Source organism: Apteryx rowi, unplaced genomic scaffold (assembly GCF_003343035.1).
Source record: "Apteryx rowi isolate R43461 unplaced genomic scaffold, aptRow1 scaffold_22, whole genome shotgun sequence".
Taxonomy (NCBI): domain Eukaryota; kingdom Metazoa; phylum Chordata; class Aves; order Apterygiformes; family Apterygidae; genus Apteryx; species Apteryx rowi.
In genome coordinates this window covers 4899479-4914448 of record NW_020448530.1, presented here as the reverse complement: position 1 = coordinate 4914448, position 14970 = coordinate 4899479, and the positions used below count along the sequence as shown (strand labels likewise).

Below are 14970 nucleotides of genomic sequence, written 5' to 3'. Positions count from 1 at the left end.
AACATATGCATCATCCAGAGCAAGATGGGGGCAACCTAGAGACAAACCGGCTATGTCTGTACTAGTCAACTAAACAGTGCCATAAGATACTGCATAGTTCCAAGGACASCTGTCACTTTCTGGACACTGTCATGCCACCAAGCTCTCCCAGCCTCCAAATGAAGTCGGGTGCATCCAACCTGCCTGTTGGGAATGGTGATGCTAACTATTGGTGCTAACTTCTAAAACATGTCCAGGAATTGTTTGTAAAAACATGCCTGTTGGCCCAGGACAAAACCACACAAGTGACACCTCTAACAATGTAACAGTATAAACCCTAGTATTCCAGTGTCTATACCTGTGTCCTGGCACTGTTTCATTTACCAACACGGGTGTACCCATTATGCAGCACAGCAGGTAAAGTAGTCCAACCAGTAATGTAACAGTCAAAAGCCTGAACGGAACAGCACAAGATTAGACCACCTGGCAGAAACCACTGGATGCTTTAAAAGCCTTAACGATGATCCCTACGACCATATATGCTGCAGTAATTCAAGGAAAAGAAATCAGTATCTAATGTAAGGTCTGATTTACACTAATTAAAGCTAGATATTATAGTTCGGCAAGCGTAGGAAGTAAAACCACTATGCACAAACCTTACACTTTGCACTGTTTTAAAAGCTGACACCTAGTGGCACATTCCAAGAAACAGAACTTGTCATTTACCGCTACTCCAGCAAGCAACACCATACACTTTCTCAGAAAGGGAAAACTGAAACACAGACTTTAGGGACTGGTCACAGATCTGTAAGAATTCCAAAACAGCAAAGTTAGGGGCTGGATTTTATTAGCATTCAGACTTCAGAATATCAGAATACTTGCAGGATATGAAACAGGCATACTTCTTTAAAAGTTTAAAATGCTAACGATATAGAACAACCTCTTACATACCAGAAATGGAGATTTTATTCTTGCARCATGCAAAGCAGTTTTGTGCTACACCTGGCCTTTTTTACACCTTCATGAAAACAGACTGTGGACAAAATTGTCAGTTAGAGTTACACCTTGGCTATAAATTAGGACAAAATGCAGGCAAAAGATGCAGTACTGGAAGGTAGTAAACAGTGGAACCTGTGTATACCAGCAGTCCATGGTAAATTGTCATAGCTTTAAACAATTTGTGAAACCTAGGACAAATTATACATTATTTTTAAATTTTATATTCACARTTTTAAGCTGAGAATGAAGAGGCATCTTGATTTTAATTACATGATTATCCTAGCAATAGTGTTGGAGTTGTGGCTATGGTGATCTACGAATGTTAGTGAAGAAAGTTTTGTAGGGAGAGTTAATACTTTTTACTAGATCAACTGACAGGGTAGGAAAAGTTTGGAGCATGTTTAGCTCTTCTTGTCTGATTTTCCTGGTATACTAGTTGGTCTAATATCAGTTATTATGTCTCTGTGTAAGCTTTGTCTGATTATTTAAATCAGTCAAAGACAGGTACCCACTTAAAAACTCATTATTAAGTGAAATAAGCATTTAGGAGTTTTTGCCACCCACAGATGCCACAGCTAATATCTAGCAGAGACATGTCATTCATTAGTATAAAACCCCCATAATGAGGAAACGTGTTGTATGTTTTCAATTAACAGATGAAATACAAGATGGGATGCCTCAGTGGAATTAACAAAATAGAAAAAAAAAAAAACAGGCATTATTATCTATTTTAACAGCTAATACTAGTACATTAATAATGGTTATAATTAAAACAGAACATGCTAACAAAATTTCTTACACTGACTTTTAAAAGGAATATATGCTACATTCCAAATTTGAAAACATTACTGAAATCTTGAAAAACAACAGATGTTCTTTTTCATATAGCATACGGCTTCAAGAATTCCAAGACAGGAAGAGGACAACAAAAAAAGGAGAAAGACCTATCTTTTTTGTTCTGATATTTAGTTAGAAGAAATAATTGAAGGCTTTTATTTTAAAAAGATTTTTAAATTAAAAGATTCTTTAAAAATACTCAAAGAGCCTKCCACTTGTTTGCTTAATACATTATGTCCCTCATGATACTATTCTGCCCAGCAGAGAAACACCAGAAGTGCAACATAGTGGAGGAAGATGTTGTCAGAATGATTTTCAGGAAACTCTGTAGCTTCCAAATGTTCTAGCTGGCTCTAAATTTGCCCAAATTTGTTGATTCTCACAGAATACTGCAATATCCCATTTTTATAGATTTTGAGAAAAACTAAGATATGGATGGAACAAGTTATAGTTGAAAGTGTTATAGGATTTGGTGCCAGAACTGTTGATTAGAAAAGGGACTACTCTGTTTAATCTAAATTTAAGAAAAGGCAGTGTTCCAGTCTCTGCAGTGTCTCACAGAATCACCTTTAATGTGTTTATAAATCTATAAACAGTGTTTTTGCCAGGACAGAGAATGAGAGTAGTGACACTTATCTATGGGGAACGAAAAAACGGGAAGGAAAAAAAAGATTATGTTCTCTTATTAGTCCTAATATTAAATAATTTTAAATTATGAAAAGTTCCATTTAGCTTAAGCTACATCTTGCAAACATGGACCAGTAGGTATGCTGTAAAGTAAAATTGGTGAAAATCACAGATTTTTAACATGGTTGTTAATGTGAAAAAGTTCTAGATAGGTTCTTGCGAAGATGAAACAATTAAGAAATTGCAGGCAAATACTGAACACTAATTTTACTGAATTCAGCTCCAACTTACAAGATAATTATATTCAGCCCTGGTGTAAGCAAGCATAATTTCCACAGTTCAGAATTATCAATAGGTTTGTAATTAATATATACATATATTTTTTGTGGTTTTTGAAGCATTTTCTGTAGCACAGTCTTAGCATAATTGCATCCATTAATTTTACATTCTCATCCTATTTTGTTCCCTGCAGATTTGCAATAATCTTGTTTACAGGATCTATTAGTAAAAATAGCATTTGGAGGTTAATGCTACAAATTCATGTATTTTCATCTATGTTTAATACAGCTTCTGTATGTAAGAGGAAAATGCTCAAGTGTGGCAACTGTATTGTTACAGCTAATTCTAACCTTATAAGAATACTGTCTGTGCATATATGGCCATAAAATAACTACTGAAAGAAAAGGTGAAATATTCTTTTGCAATCTTTTCTTTTTTTCTTTTAATCAGTTCTTATTTATTAAAACAATATATATATAAAAATGTGTTCTATGCTTGGATAGTTTAAAAACAAAGACTCGCAAAGAAATCACGCCACCTTACGGCAGAAGGCAGCAAAACGGACAGCTGCTGTGCCACATAGTGCAGCACAGAGGAGGAAAGGTTGCCATAAGGCAAGTGGAGCCACTTCGGCCTCTCGCTAACAGGGCCCACAGACCCTTCCGCAGCCCCCTGAGCAAATGAACGGTATCCAGCGCATGCCCATAAAACAAACTTCTAGGAAACAACTTATCTTGCTCAATTTACAAGACTAAGTTAGATCCTGACAGGAATCAAATCCACAAGCTTAGAAAGCATATTCATTTTAAACTCAGTGTTTGGATCATTACCTTATCCATTCTGCTAAGATAATTGCAAAGAAGACAAAAACAACTAAATAGCATGTATAATATGTTCATGATCATTATTCCAAAGGTGGAGTCTCTAAGAATTTCCTGGTATTGTTATTTCCTCTTCCAGCAACTCTAAATAGATGCCCTGAAATAATCTAAACATGTGGTGACAACATTGTGTTCTACTACACCAAGCATAACAGTGGTTGGGAGTAGTGCTGCAGTAGCAATGATAAAGTTAGAACCAAAATGGAAACACTTTGACACTTTTTTTACTTTGATCTGTTAAGTTTTTGAAATTATTTTCTGGCTTGGTATTTCTCCTGGTGGAACTATATGAAAGCCAGGTGTCATTCTGCTATAGCATGCAGAAAAAACAAAAGATTGTTCAAAGTGAAAAGAAGCAAAAGATTAAGAGAACAGTCCACAGCCAAATAGCTACAGGTATAATGGCATTAATCCAAACACAGTTTTTGATACAGATTGTTCTGCTTCATCCAATTCATACCATAGCCTAAAACTTCAATTTCCCTAATCCAGAATAACAGCTCTAATTATTAGGGCATTGTGTAATGTAGGGAGTCTCTCAATCCCTCCTGTTGGTGCTACTCAATTTATATATATTACTGAATATCGATGGGGACACAAAGAGAGAGAAATGGAAATTTGAGTCCACTGACTATGATATCTTTCTGAATTTAATGCAGAGTAAGTTCCAAGTCCCTATTTTAATGAACATTTATGCAATGTAAAACAGCTCCTACAACATAAATTAAATTATATACATCCCATCTCAGTGTTTAAAACACTATCCCAGAATATGAGATGTGCACATAAATCTCTGAAATCTGAATTGGGCAAAATGAGATGTGAACCTTGTTTTTTCTGTCACACATGAATCACTACCACTAGGCTCTAAGATATTCTGGAGGTCAGTTCTCTCTTATTATGACCAAAATTTTTGTCAAAACTGGTAACACATACCAGAAACTTTTTTAATTTAGAAGAATCACCATTTTCTAATGAAAAGAGGTGTAGCTAGATAGTTCCCAAATGCCTCTATCTAAGGTATCTTGCTCTGTTAAAGTTACAGGCTTACTTTGTTAAAGTTATGAGTGCAAAGAAAGAAATGCAAGAGTATTTTCTGTAACTAGAAAAAAAAAAAAAAAAGCAAGACTTTTAAAAGCTTCAGACAACAAGATAGAAATAGACCACAATGAAAGATGCTTGCTTTTTATTTCCTTTAAAATATCTGAGAAATAAGTAATGACAGTTCCTACCTGCATTCCCTGAGTATGCCAGAAGCTCCTTCCATATGTTCTGTTCCCCAAGAACCCAATGGGCAGAGCTCCCCTCTTCTTTAGTTCAGACTCAATGAAATGCTTTCCTTCCTACATTTTCCCATGACAAGAAGCTTAGAATACCTTTCTTTCCTCCTCCCATGTCAAACGCTTTTTATACTCCTCCTTCCCATTTCCAGGAATCTGTGTGCTGCATTCCCTCCCTTGCCAAAGAGCAGTATAATGCATATTACATGGTTCCTATGCCAAGAGCTCTGCACATATTTTTGTTTTTCCCCAACCACAAAGCTTCTTCCAGATAAGCATGATAAAAGGGTAAGGAAAAAATCTCTCCATTTTCCTTCACATCACTACAGGTCAGGTTTTGAGGAGAAAGCGCACTAGAAGAGAAAATATAATAAAGCTCTTTAAAAAACAACTTGCTCTAGCTGTTTGAGGAAGGATCTCACCTGAGCTGGGGGGCAGGGGGAGGCAGTTTTTTAAATTCAAAGGTCTTTTCATTCCTCTTTTCCACCAAAATCAATAAGCTTTGCCACCCACATCCAGGCATCAACTGATGTTTTAAAATTTACCAGATGTGAAATAGCATTACAATATTACACTCAGAAAGGCCCAAGATCACCATACTGATTACCAACACTGAGATTATTTTAGGGATTCCCTTTTCTCAACTGCTGACATATAATGAGAAAAAACCTATCCGAGTATTTGAAAACAGGAATTTTTCCATATTCAGTAAGTTACATTCCTTAATAAGCTACTTTAAGAGCCCTCACTTCATATTCAGGACCATCAACAAATTAAACCCCCCAAAATCTTCTCAATGTAATGACTATTAGCTGAACAAAAAAAGAATATGATGAACATTTGATTTCTATGTTCATTAGTCTGAAGAATTAATTCAAACTGTATTGATTTGCTTTGCATGACCAAGGGTGATGGGTAAAATGAAGTAAAATTCCCCACAGAAAGAAAGGTCACTGCTAATGTCAAAGTAAACTATTAAAGAAACTGAAAAAGACAGGTTAATACCTGAAATGTGTATTTCCCTTATGCAAATGTCATATAAAGATTAGTAACTCTACTATATTACAGCTATTGCTTTCCTTCCTTCATTTATCATCAGTTTTAACTACCTCCCCAGGACTTACTTCTAGGTTTTAAGAGAAAGTTAATTACCTCAAGGTCATCCAGTGAACGAGTAATACTAAATCGCTTAGATCTTCCAAATGATCTTCGAACAGAAGAACGCTGGGGAGGAGCCTGAGTTAATCCCAATGGATGTCCAAATTTTGCACCCTGAACAAAACAGAAAATACATGATTATTTTATTTCTATTTGTGTTTAGTATATTACTTATTGTAGAGACAGCATCTGAATTTTAAACATCCTACTTTTGTCCAGCTTGACTGCATTGCTCAGTACAGAATTCCAAGGACAAAGATTTGCAAACTTGTAACAGGACCATGGTTTCAACATAAATTGGTCACTTCCCACGTGCCTTTAAAATGGGCTATTCAAATCATTAAAGTTACGAAATTACTTTTCCAGACTAAAGCCAAATATCACAAATATTCAGCCTTAAGTTACTGTACAAACATGAGTTGTCATGTTGCTAATGTGTACAAATGCTACATGTAAGTACTAGTGGACAGAGCTTAATCAAAAGCAAGACAGTCCTAGCTCATTACTGTCCTAACTAGAAAACACCAGTAATGACAAGATATTTGTCCTTTCTAGGAAATCACCATCCTGTAATTCATCTCACCCAGCTTCTGTTGGAATTTGTCTCCATGCTTTTAGAATTCCTACTTTCACTGCTCATATTCTTTTTTTTAAATAGACTTACAACTATAAAATCTAACTTTTTAAATCACGGACTACAAAAATGAAGGAACTAGAACTCTCTTTTCTTTTGAGGAAAGAAACTGCATCACTCTGATATTCCATGACTAGAACTGGTGCTGCAATAATTAAATCTAATGCTTCTCTGTTTTCCCCATAAGCATATTCTTCCTCCTAAAAAGTCATCAGATGTCAGTTAAGCTGCAATGACTCACCATGTGCATATCTAGTTCATGCCAAATGGCAACACATAAACTTAAACCTAAAAGTAGGCACACAGACAGAAAATGGTGCTAAGCAGATGTACAGTAGCTCACTACATTATGAAAACTTGTGATGATGTGCCTGAAATTTTGGATTCCTTTCACTAAGACATTCAATGTAGGGAAAATTCCTTCCTATGTCTTCTGATGTTCCTTTTCACTTTAGAAAACAACAGAATTTAATTCAGAGTAATTTTTCTCCTATCTCATTTCAGCAGCTTTATCACAGTAAGATTATAAAACTATTTATTAATATCTTTATAATTGCTTAATGGCAGCTCCATAATAATTGTTAAATTATATTTTTCTATTTCTTCCTTTACGCAAGTTGCTGCTCTCTTAATTCTGAAACATTTTGGTATCACTTTGGTCATTTGAAAGTATATATATGTCACATTAAGTAAAAGGACAATGATAGATTTCACATTTTTATAATCTCCTGTTAACAACCACCCATATAAAGTAGAGAAGACTATCAAGAATATTATACAGCCTTCTTATTGCAGTAAGACATACTATATCCAACAGAATGTGTCTGCCTGTTTATTTATCCCTATGGAGTCAATACTATTCTTTAGCAACAGGGCTTTGACAGTCACCAGTATTCACAACAGACTGTTTAAAAGCTCTTAGAAATGCCAAGACATGACACACATTCAGGAATCTGGACCCAAAGGATGTAGCAGGGCTCATCACTGCAACAGGCCAAGACTCCAACCTCAACGTTCAATATTAAAAGTCATCCAGTATTCCTTGAATTTTTATACAAAATCTATCTCTTTCTCTCCAAATTTTCATTTTACTAAGATCTTTCTTCATTGGCTGTGTTCGGTTATATGATAAAAAGCTCATCTCCATGAGCCCCTATAACCACATCCGAGAAGCAAGTCCCTGCACCAGCTCCTCCCACAACTGTCCCAGCAGAGCCATTGGCCCCGTTGCCAGGCGTGAAACCCAGCAAGAGAGTCAACAGGGGCAGCTCAGGACACTTGTCTGGTCGTGCCATGCACCTGATCACCACAGTCTGTCCTGTCTTCTTATTAAATTCCTTTTCGAACTGTTTTCCTGGGTGCGGGATTCTCTGTTCTACATGCATGAGAAAGAGAGAGGGAGAGAGAGAGAGAAAGAGAGGGAGTGTGTGTGTCTCTAAGGGTGAGAACACAGGAGGAGTTGGCTACTGGAGGGACCAGGGGAGTCCCAGGCAACTGCCAGAGAAACCGTAGGGTCTGAGGGTCGATTGAGACCCGCGTGCATGTGCATGTACATACACACTGTAGGAGTGAGGCACCTGGGGAGAGCAAGGATCCAGGACCACCTACTGGGTGGACTGAATGTCCAAGGCCAGCTACTGGGGGATCCACAGTGTGTGTGTGTGTGTGTGTGTGTGTGTGTGTGTGTGCGCATGCATGTGCATGTGTGCATGACGGGGGCTGCACCAGCAACTGGAGTGGGGCTGCAGGCCTCAGGGGCTCATATGTCCAGGCACCAGCAACTGGAGAGACCAGGGATCCAGGTGCAGCTACTGGGTAGACCGAGTGTCTAAGTCCAGCAACTGGAGGGATCCACATTGAACGTATGTGTATATATATCTCCCATTCACGGACCTTCGTCCTGATCATCCAGAGAGGGGAACAGGATGAGGCCACTGGTGCCGTTTGCGTGAGTGCTGTGTGTGTGTCTGTCTGGGCTGAGCTGTGTGGCCAGCTGTGCATATATGTATTGTATACATGCGTTCGTACGTGTGTACTGGGAATACATTCTTGGCCTCACTCCTGGTTGGACCTGAGGGCATGGAGCTGTGGCTGCCTCGCCTCTGTCAGGCTACCGGATTCAGCAATCCCTGGAGCAAGCAGAGAAAAAACTGGGCAGGTTCTGGAGATTAGCTTCTAAGGTTTTCAAGAGAACATTTAGAAGTGCAGTATAAACATGCTAAGATGGCTTTTGATAAAATGATCAAATAAATGTGAACACAGGAAAGTTGCTATCCATAAATTTTCACAAACAGCACACGCTAGAATAAGGGCAGTTCATACGTTTCTAAGCGACTTTTCAAATCATCTGTTGATCCAGGCAGGTATCACTGAAGTGTTTCACACTTGGTTCATATCTTACAATCACAATAGCCTCTCCCCTCTGAAATGAAAGCTTGTATCTAAGGCAATAATCCGTGTCAAGCAGCAAATTCCACATTAACCACTCACCAAATTTAGCAGAATCCATTACTATTATTACGTAGCAGATCAAAACACTAACTCCTCCTATAGGAGTATACAGGAGTATACGTGTACACCTATCAGAAGGGTTCACCACCTAACAGTTATGTCTATGCCAGCTTTGGAATTTTTAAATTTTTATCTGTAATTTAGTGAAAAACAATCAAACTAGGAACAACACAGTCACTTGTAAGGCTAGTGAAATTAATGACATTGTTAATCGGAGTACGACTGGTATTTTGAAACCAGCTAAGGAAGTAGTTACACAGTATGGATTCGCTTAATGGTCTTTCAAGCATTTCCCAAAACAAGATGCATCCCTTGGAGGTATTTATCTTTCATAAAATAATACTGATGAAAGAAAAAAAAGGGAAAAAATATCAATACCAGTCACGTCTATTTTGGATAATGAATACATTTTCACTTTTCTTTCTAATTCAGCACAAAAACAATATAAATAGCTGCCCAGCATAAATAGTTAGTATAAATAGTTAAATAGTGAAGATTGCCATATAATATTCTGAGAGATTAAAGACATACAACTAGAGGACATACATACAAAAAATTTTATAAAACAGTAACATTACAAATTGGAGGAAAAGGATCAAACTGAAGTAGACAAATCTACTTATATTCTACCGAGAATCAGATTCTAGGTAAGATTAATTATCACCAGGTGCCCATTTTAAAAGTGGCTTAATCACTTGTGGTCAGAAAAATAACAAAGAGAAAGTGCGAGAGTAGAGAAAAAACTGAAAATTGTGTAGTAGTAGAAAAGAGAACAATAAATTAGTACCCAATCAAAATTTTTCTGTACACTTTTTGACATTCTTACACAAAAATCACTACTGAGCATTGAATGAAATGATAAAGATAAGAGCAAAAAACGACCCTGAGAATAAAGCAGTGCTTAAGAAGTGATTACAAAATCTATAAAAATTCACTGAGCTAACCATTTCCTCATCCAATTTGGATAATGATTCCAATTAAGAAAACATCTTCAACTGACAGAAATCTTCTCCTTGCCTCTGAAGAGTCAAATTAATAATCTGCGAAATTAAGGAGGACATTGCTAAAAAAGACTCATGAAGTAGTTAATTTCCTGATAATGCTGCTGAGAAGTCTCCCTTTTCTTCCTTCCTTCTTTCCAGACATTTAGACTATGAAGATGGATCTCCTTCTGTAGATCAATTAAAATACTGTTTTGTGTACACAAAAACTTCAAGAAACATGTACATAAAGCAAATAGCAACAACATTTTGGCAAATGGTTTTCATGAGACTCTGAAGAGCTGGAAAAAAAAGCATCCATGACTTGAAAAGAGAATAGATATTGCAAGGAGAATGTATTAATCAGCATGGCTGGAGAAATTCACAGTATTTGATCAGGGAGAGATTGCTAGAGTGATGACTGACATTAACGTAAAGTTTGCAGTCTGGTAGCCATAAAGAAGATGTCATAGTTCTGTCTTTATTGCACTATTAAACAGAAATAAAAAACACTAAATGAACCTATAAAATTTCAAAGCAGTACACTGTATGACCAACAAAATACTGCTTTGACTGCAGGCAGCTGCCCCACTAAAACACTAAAATTTGCTAGGTGAACATTGGGGGGTTTTGTTTGTTTGTTTAATAGAGATGGCCTATAAACCCTAGAACGGTTTACTATTCTGTCTTAAAGACTCCCTTCCTGAAACTCTGTTGCTGAATCAATAAAACAGAACTTTAAAAATAACTAGATATTTAAGGAACATTAAGAAACATCTAATTCCTGAAACCCTATCACAGAACATAGAAAAACTAAAGTTCATCTGACAATTTACTAGACRTCTATATTTTAGGAACCCAGAAACAAACAGAAAAGCACAGAAGTATGTGAAAACAAGTTGACTGGTGAAAAAGCAAGCACTACAGCAATCTGAATTTTGCAACACAGATACTTACACCTCTACTACTACTATCTATCATGGTCAAAAGTGCAAAAGAAAATATCTCTAAAAGCCTTTATCCTGTTCCAATTTGGCAGATGGAAAAGAAAAACAACAAATATATTAAAACAAAAGAATTGACACACTGATGCTCTAAAAATCCATTCCATCTTCTATTCTTATAGCAAAATAAAAATTATAAACTAGCATGGACAGACATAAAAGCTAAATGTATAACTGTATGAGAAAAGTATTACAATGAATGGGTCTGCATATTTTTTAATTATATTACTAAATCACACCTTTTCCTTAAGCTAACAGAAAATGGTAAGCGAAAAAATATTCACTTAAAATGACCATCAGTCACGGACCACAGTATAATCTTTCCCTCTAAATACTTTTTTTTTTAACCTGCTTCTTTGGCCTTGTGAATAAGTTATCTCCTACTACACTTACAATAAAAGCATTAAAAAGAAAAGTCACCAGAAGAGAATGGATATAGCAGCAGTTTGTGAATGTGACCAACTGGGAAAATTTTCTGCCCGGTAACTAGAAAGATGTACAAGAAAGGTACAAATGGGAAACTGGGAAAGACTGTACTTCATGAATTAACAAGAGAGAGGAATGAAGCAGCACATGACTCAGACTGGACTACAAATGACAGAAAGAACAAAAGTGATCCAATACAGGTGACTTGCATAAATCTAGTTCTTTAAAGACTAAGAAAGAAAAAGGATGAGCTGTTAGAAAAAATTTTCACTGATAAACCTGTTAAGCACAAGTTCCATGTAACATGTTTTTCAGCTGTGCTGGCTTAAGGAGTTTGCATGTACCCCTGACCACTCACACCAACCCCCAAACTGCAGCAGGCTGCCCCCTCATCTCCACTAACACTAGGGTTTGTGGAACCCATTGCAACTCAAAGCAAATGAAATAATCCTGTTTACAACACTGACCTACAGACAGCCATATCAACATAACTGAAGAATCACACTGCCTACGCTGGATTGAGAGCAGCAAGAACTCCTTAAATCGTTACTAGCAAAGAAACGCAATGTGAAACTATGATATTCAATGTGATACTCCAACCTGGAGCTTGAGCACAGCGAAGCAAGTTGATGAAACCGTATCAATTATTCAGAACCAAAAGAAACCAAACACCTTYAGAAAACATCTTCAATTAGCTTAAAGAAATTCCTAGCTATAGAATTAGCTGCATCACACACTTTCATATTCCAGAAAATGCACTTGTCATATAACTTTTTTAACAAATTGTCATACATAACTTAAAATTTACATTTTGTACCATATATTATTAGTATCTCTCTAAAGTTAAACATATAATAACCTCTCCTCCAAATATCTGGATATAAATAATAAAACGAGGAGATTTCTCTCCTCTAAAACATCAGCTTTTGAGCTAGGAGGAGCAGAAAAACAGGCAGCAAGGTACTAAGGAGAGGACCCTGGAGTACAAGAGGCTAAGGGAGTGGGAGACTTTTGCTTGGTGTTCAAGGATACTAGACAACAACAAAATATAGGGAGTTGGCATCAGGATTCCATGAAGAGGAAAAAAATGGGAAAGAAACTAGGTGAGGCTAAGGCCAGCTTTACAAGATCTTGGAAATTTAATCTTTTTATGGACAACACGTTTGACAATACATTTGGGACCTTGAAGGGAAACTGAAGGAGGCTGGATGTTGTACAACAGAGAGTTTGGATGCTATGGAGGTATAGGAATATATGGAGGAGCAAGAAGAGAAGAGAGAGGTAAATTATAAGAAAAAGAAGGAGAGTTAATCTAGAAAGTTAAAAAATTGCTACTCTAACAAGCCTGATCACATTTACATAAGGATGCAACACTTTCTACACACTCTTTCAAAACGAAATTTAATCTTACAAGATTCAAATGCACAAAGAGACTGAAAAAAAAGTTTGAGGAAAAAAGCCTAAGAAAGTAATTGCATGGCATGAATGAAGTTTCAAGAGCTCTAAAACGTAAGTACAGTCACTGCTATGTAATAACTTCGATAGAAATTCTTTTCTTTTTTTGTTGGGCTATGTAAGTATACTACCATCTCTCCTGACAGTTTAAGATAATCAATATGAAAAGATCATGCACATGCTAGAATGGTCATATAGGACCACTTGCCACCAGATTATAAGACTTCACCAGAAAAACAGTTTGGGGAGTCCCATCCAAACTAGCTAAAGACAGCATTGCAAGGACGCTTGCAATGGAACTCCCATCACCATCCAGTGACTGGCCACCCAGCTCACGAGGCRATTCCCCATGCAAGCATTACCCTTACCAAAAATGCCAATAAATTAGGTTCTCTGTTCATGAGGGTCTGTGCAACAACTGTCAACCTGAGTACTGATTTTTTGATTAATTGTCCCTAAAAAGCATATACCAAAAAGAGGATGCTTATATTCACAGACTTTATCACAAAAAAGGAATAACATCTTTTAAAAGGACTCGATTTAGGGAACAAAACTGAATTTATTACACTTCTGTGTTACAAAGCTTAATTACACTCACTATAAAAACATCTAATTTGAATTTGTCCAACTTCTATTTCCAGCTATTGAAGCTTTTTAAAACTCCCTCTGCTTTCGGGTTTGACTCTTTGAATTTGTATTGGAAAGTGCATACTAAGCATTTTAGTTCAGAACACAGTTGCACAGAGATCATATAATTTGAAACTTCTGTGGATATTCAAAACATGCCAAATCTATTCTCAGATAGAAAACAGCAGAATGGTAAGTCTTGAGTGTCAGTTCATCTTTACAAAAATGCATTTTAAGACTTCAGGAAGAGCTCCTAATTTAGTCCCTTCTGAAAAGGGATGGGAAACATGGATGCCACAGTAAATCCCTCTGTAGTCCGTGCACAAACTACCAAATCATACTGAAGGTCTTCCGGGATGATGCAACGAAGAGGTTGATACAAATGTTGTACTGTCTTCAATATTACTCTCAAACCCTGCCCTGGGCCATTTGGCTTAAATCTTACTCCATGCCACCTTGCCTTGCTGTCCTCTGTCTTCCCTAAGTGCCTGTTCTCCCGATTATGGGTTCTGTTAGTTGAGTGGCCCCTCCACTACAGCAATGCAAAGCAGGCAAGACTGCAGGCCGTGACCTCCCTTTATCTCTCTTTCATCAGCAAGCATCACACCTTCCTCCACCCAAAAATTGCCAGTGCAGAATTGCAGAACATGTAAAGTGAGGGTCTAAAGGGCTTGAGCAGAGGATGCATTTAAAAACAGGGTATGTTTGGTTAGGAACTCTCATACTCTGAAAGTGAGGACAGAAAAGAACCTGGGAGGGAAATGGGAAGAAACTGCTGTGGTCCAGTTTGCTGGACCATAACAGGAACAGAGGCAGTGAGTCCTGGGGTAGGAGTAGACATGCTAAGAGAAAGGGTTCCATATGCTATGGAATAAAAAAAATAATTCAGTAGCACCCTTCAGGCCACCCTGCACTACTGCCATCATCATGGACTGAAGCCACCTCAAAGTTGGGCTAGGTGGGGGAGGGTTAATGAGAAAAAGCCTAGCACCATTCAAACCTTATGGACTGCTCTTCCACAAGCTTCAATGACACTACAATTCCTGTAATGATTTTCTTTTTGGCACCAGTATGATAAAAGATTCAAGTGGTATTACTCACTATTATATGTCACAGAATCACAGAATCACAGAATCGCTGAGGTTGGAAGGGACCTCTGGAGATCATCTAGTCCAACCCCCCTGCCCAAGCAGGGTCACCTAGAGCACRTTGCACAGGATTGCATCCAGGCGCGTTTTGAATATCTCCAGAGAAGGAGACTCCACAACCTCTCGGGGCAACCTGTTCCAGTGC

The 14970-nt window shown here is 37.4% G+C and overlaps 1 protein-coding gene across 5 annotated transcripts in view; it reads right to left on the bottom strand.

Moving 5' to 3' along the window:
• RGS12 (regulator of G protein signaling 12) overlaps positions 1-14970 on the bottom strand; it is a 91856-nt gene that overhangs the window by 59196 nt on the left and 17690 nt on the right. For all 5 annotated transcript variants that reach the window (XR_003253307.1, XM_026064606.1, XM_026064603.1 and 2 more), the window contains exon 3: positions 6035-6154. Coding sequence is in view for 4 of the 5 variants with exons in the window: in XM_026064606.1 (XP_025920391.1) it covers positions 6035-6154 (120 nt within the window). In the remaining variant the exon portion in view is untranslated. The remainder of the gene's footprint in view (positions 1-6034; positions 6155-14970) is intronic.